General features: G+C 29.6%; 1 protein-coding gene across 1 annotated transcript; it reads right to left on the bottom strand.

The window, feature by feature from the left end:
* Positions 1 to 1267: 1267 nt before the first annotated feature.
* Positions 1268 to 3714, bottom strand: LOC106752962 (polyphenol oxidase I, chloroplastic). Its single transcript, XM_014634747.2, has 2 exons — positions 1948 to 3714; positions 1268 to 1341 (listed from the first exon to the last, which is right to left on the bottom strand). Exon 1 carries the CDS (start codon positions 3669 to 3671, stop codon positions 1977 to 1979), a length of 1695 nt encoding a protein of 564 aa, XP_014490233.1. The 5' UTR covers positions 3672 to 3714; the 3' UTR covers positions 1268 to 1341; positions 1948 to 1976.
* Between the last annotated feature and the right edge of the window lie 1624 nt (positions 3715 to 5338).

The raw sequence follows: 5338 nt of genomic DNA, 5'->3' as shown, positions 1-5338 counted from the left end.
AGACTTTGGTTATAACCAAAACCAAAATATATAAGAGTATTAGGCTTTGATTTTAGTGATAATCGAATCCTAATACTTTTTAAGAAAAAAAATATTTAAAACATAAATGAGTATCACACTTCACTTATGATAAACAAAATCTAATACCTTTCTTATTTAAAAATATTATTTAATTTTAAAGGTATTAAATTTCGATTCTAATAACATCCTAAACGTAATACCTTTTTAATTTAAAATTATTTAATTTTAAAGATTTCAAATTCAAATATAATAGAAACCAAAGTTTAATACATTTTTTATTTAAAAATATGTTTAATTTTAAATATATTAAGCTTCAAGTTCTCACTTAGATATATTTTTTCTACAATAATTACTTTTATTTATATACAATTGTGTGGAGAGGTGTGTGTATGTGTGTGTCCGTGTCTGTGTGTCTGTGTCTGTTTGTGTGTGTTTACGTGTTTATGTCTGTGTATGTGTGCGTATGTGTTTTTCTGTGTCTGTGTGTGTGTCTGTGTATATCTGTGTTTATGTATGTATCTATGTTTGTGTGTGTCTGTATTTTTTGTGTATATATGTATGAATGTATTTCTGTGTATATGGAAAGCTCTCCGGCCTAAGATCCACCACAGCTACGGGCATCTTGTATCATTCCTATAATAATTATATTCCATGTTTTACTGAAAATGTGATGAAATTTTTATCACTATCCTATTTATTATGCTTGATTTTAACTTTAAGGTAAATTTAAAATTTTAATTAAATTTATTATTTATTAGACATTTTAATTGTGTTACTTGTTATCTCACAGTTTTTTATTATTATTATTAATATATAATTTTATACTTAAAATATATATATATATATATATATATATATATATATATATATATATATAAGTAAAAGATAAAAAATAGAAATATTTATGATTGAATAATGTGTGGCATAGAATCATCTAACCTTATCTACAAATTCATGAAACCTTTCAATAACTTCAACAACTTTTCAGAAGGTGATGTGATGGGTGAGAAGTCGTTGATATGGACAAGTCATGCAGGATGCCAGTTCATTTTAAAAGCTTCAAATATAATTTTAATGATACTAAATTCTATAATAATTATTCAAAGAACAACATTTTAGCTAAAATAACTTTTCTATATAAAGAATCGCAAATGCAAATTTTACATCAATATTTTTTATAATAAAAGTTAATAAAGAAAATTAAGATGATTTTTCTTGAAAAATAATGTTAAAGATACTACAAACAAATTCATAATGTTCTTCAATATCACTTTATCCACATCTGAAATTTGAGCTGCCCTTCACATTCTTTTTCTTCCTCTGTTTATGTGACAACCAACTCAATGTTTAATGTTTCAGCTATATTGGTTGGAAAATAACGCATTTGTGCCTTTGCAAGAAGAAAAAATAAATGAACACGTAATGAGGTACCAACATTCATTAAACATTCATTTATTATTTTTCAAACTTTATTTGTTTGATTCTTCTAACCTTTATATATAATACAGTATAAAAAGTATATTTTAATCCACATAATTTATTTATTTCACACTATTTTTCTTTATTTTTTTTAAACTACAAAAATTTATTCTTTTCAAATTATTTTAAGTGTGTCAAATAAGTATCAATATTAAATTACTTTTATTCAGCTATCTAAGAGTTTTGGATAATTGTATCGAACATCTTGAGTTTTTTCTTTTCTAATGAAAAGTATAATTTGAACACACATAAAATAAAACATATTTTCAACATATCTTTAATATATATAAACAACAACAAGCAAACAAAACAACAAAAAAAAATATTAAGCTCACCCACTTAATAAAAAATCAAATAATAAAAACTTAATTATCAAGTATAAGAATTTTAGATTTCTAATAAATAAAAATTTTTAACACAAATTCACTTAAAAATACCTAAACTTACCAAGATTTGAAATTTAATTAATCCTTTGGCTATCTTGGAATGAATTCAATTTTGATGTTTCCAAGGGTTACTTCTCCTTTTCCCACCCGAGGTACCAAAGTAACAAGCACATCATCGTCTTCTTCAGCTTCTAAATTCTCCAGAACTTTCGATAACCCAACTTTAAAGCTGGTGCTGATGTTATGGCCATGTCCATGGTAGAGATGCACAAAACTTCCCACAAATTCTGTCTCATCTGGATTACTCAAACTCTCCTCATCATCATCAACATGAACATCAAACTTAACGTATTTATCACTTCCAAACTCAATCCCTTCTATCACTAAAACCTCTTCCTCTTCTTCTTTCTCTTCCCTGCTCCTTAATTTCTTCGGCCTCTTAACAATTACACTTGTTATGGAATCCAAAACCAACGGAAGTTTTCTGGGCTTGGAACTCAAAACTTGAGCCTTCTTTGTTTGTCTCAGTAGCTTACTTTTTCGTGATGTGGGTGGCGTACGCAGCCATGCAAGATCAACATCTTGGTACACGTACCCCAATTTTTTATAATCAATGCAATCTCTTACCTTAACACGAACAAAATTAGCATTCTCATCGTAGAAGAAAAACTCAGAATCTAACCAATCTTGATCACTATACTCCCTTCTTCCTTCTCCCAGTGTTTTCCATATCGTCCACATTCGATCCAAGTTCGAGTGATGACCATAGAAAATGGGGTCTCTGGCAGCTGTGTAGAATGTTCCCATGTCCTCGTGGTGTGGAGTATCAGCTCCACCAACCCATGTATGAACAGTGTTATGTGGAGCATTCTCCACAGAACCAATACCAGGACGAGGGTTATCCCCTAGTCGAAAAGGGCTTCCCATGAACAATTCTGTGGTGCTTGCCAGCACCATTTGCCTGTACATGGTGGCTAAATTATACAGAACTTGTTGATGAGAAGGGACGTCGATATTGCCAACTGCATAGTTCAGGTCAATCACGTGGGGTGGCAAGTGTTTCTGGTTTCGGAGTTCGTGAAAAAGTGAGGAGTTGGGGTTTGTGAAACAAGACGGCATTTTCATGGCCTCTATAGAATCCCAATTCCAAAATGGTAAAGCAAAGTCAGGGTCACCAATTAGGTTCCCCAAAATTCGTTCGAAGAAGTATATGTACCAACGATGGAAGGGAAAGAAAAACCAAGATCTGTGAATGTCGATTTGGGTCTCTTGAAAAGGGTGATAGGGGTGATAAGCTCCGTTGCAATAAGCGCAATGAACCTTAGCTTGTTGAATAAAGCTACGTGGGTCATCATCAGGGAGGGCTTTCATCAATGCAATGCCCTTTTCAAATTTGGCTATGTATTCTTCATCTAGCAAGTGAAATGGTTTTCTGACTCGCAGTGTGGCATTGGGAGAAGCAAAATCTTTGAAATCTATCAACTTGGAGAAAGATGGTTTAGGAGGACAACAATCGGTACGTGTTATTGCATTAGAAGGTAAGACAGCAGGAAAACACTCGCTTATATTAGGGGATATTGCTCTAGAAATGGAAGATGAGTGATCTATATTTCTGTCTCTTTGGTTGGAAGTTGTAGCGACGCCATGAGAGGGTTTATAGGTTCGTCTGCAAATGATTTTAATGGCGGTGGAGAGAGAGAAGTCAGTGTTGAGAAGAGGTATTGAGAGAAAGAGGAAGAGAATAAGGACAAAGAATAAAGGTAGAAGCTTGGAAGGAGTGTTCATGGCTGGTTCTGCTTAACATTTTCATGCTCTTAAAATCAGTCTATTAATAACCATTCATTGACAAAGAAAACTGTGTCAGATGATATTTTGAATGGTAGCCGTTACTCACACGAAACCAAACTGATAGCCATTAATTAAGATAAACGTTTAGTGGTAGTTATCAATATTAATACATTTTATTATTATTATTATTATTATTATTATTATTATTATTATTATTATGAAAAAATTCTTTTAACAACATTTTTTTAAATATTTTTTGACAACATATACGTGATAGTGATTGATCCGTTTTAAATATTTTTAAAAATATAAATTTAAATAGACCAATAAAATGATGACACGTGTACCGTTATCAAAAAAATTGTCAAAAAGTGTTGTCAAAATATCATCATCCAATTATTATTATTATTATGGCTTACGCATATCAGGGTGCAATTGTAAATCCCTAAAAATTATTACTATTATATGAAAAAAAATTAAAAATATATAAATGTTGCATTATTTGACTTGCATCCACACTCAAGGTTTTACATTAGTATTATTGAAATGTTTTTCTTTTGGAAAATTTCAACCTCATTTTCCATGATGTAAATCATTGGGGTGATTTTTCATAATAAAATCACCAATAAAACCACTCAAAAAAGTCTTTAACTTTAATTCAACTATTCTTTAGCTTAATAATCCCCTAACTTCAAACCAATATCTATTACTAAAATGATAGACATGTCCCACGACATAAGGTTTTACATCTGCCACTTGTTATTATATTATTGAAATGTTTTTCCCGCGTGGAAAACATGAACCTCGTTTTCGATAATGGAAATCTTGGTGAGATTTACCGTGATAAAATCATTGGTGAAGTTCTTAAAACAATTGAATGATGTAATTGAGCTATGAATAATGCATTAGCCATTTTAAATAAAATATTTAAATTATGAAATAATAGATACTGGTTGAGAAGTATGCAATTGGTAATTGGTATGCTAAAAAACATGAGTTTGGAGTGGTCCATTTTTACACTTATAATTAACTTCTATTTAAAGAATAAGTTGTAATCCATAAATACCGCACTTTTCCTTTTGAGCACTCAATATATCTCCACCACAAATTAATTCATGTAATGGTCCCATAAATAAAAGAAAAATATTCTTTTAATAATTTTTTTTATAATTATTTAACACAACACGTATAATAATTTGTAATTGGTCAATTTTAAATAAATAAATAAATAAAATAATAACACATAATATAAAATATATTGTTAAAAAATTACTAAAAGAAATTATTAACATATTACGTTTTAGATCAAACTCTATTAAGGGATGATTCCAAAATGAATGTATAACTTTTATCATAAAAGGAAAACAATAAACATATCTGGACCATTCCTACTTGACAAAGACACAGGGGGTGGGTAGAGCCAATTTACATGGTAGAAAAACGTGCCACATCCTAAATAAAAAAAAACATAATAGAAAAAAACATGGAAATGGAAGATGAATAATGTCGGTCATTCAAATTCTGGGGCCACATTACAATAAGGAAAAAGTTGTTTTATAAATATTTTTTTTAACAATTTTTTTTAATAAAGCGTAATTTGTTGATTATTTCGTTTTAAATATAAATTTAAATAAATTAAAAAAATAATGACACGTATTTTGTTA

The sequence above is a fragment of the Vigna radiata genome, unplaced genomic scaffold (assembly GCF_000741045.1).
Source record: "Vigna radiata var. radiata cultivar VC1973A unplaced genomic scaffold, Vradiata_ver6 scaffold_122, whole genome shotgun sequence".
Lineage (NCBI taxonomy): Eukaryota > Viridiplantae > Streptophyta > Magnoliopsida > Fabales > Fabaceae > Vigna > Vigna radiata.
This window is presented reverse-complemented; position numbering and strand designations above follow the sequence as displayed.

Bases quoted from the DNA above. Each gene is read 5' to 3' on its own strand.
- LOC106752962 (XM_014634747.2), bottom strand. From the start codon at position 3,671: ATGAACACTCCTTCCAAGCTTCTACCTTTATTCTTTGTCCTTATTCTC.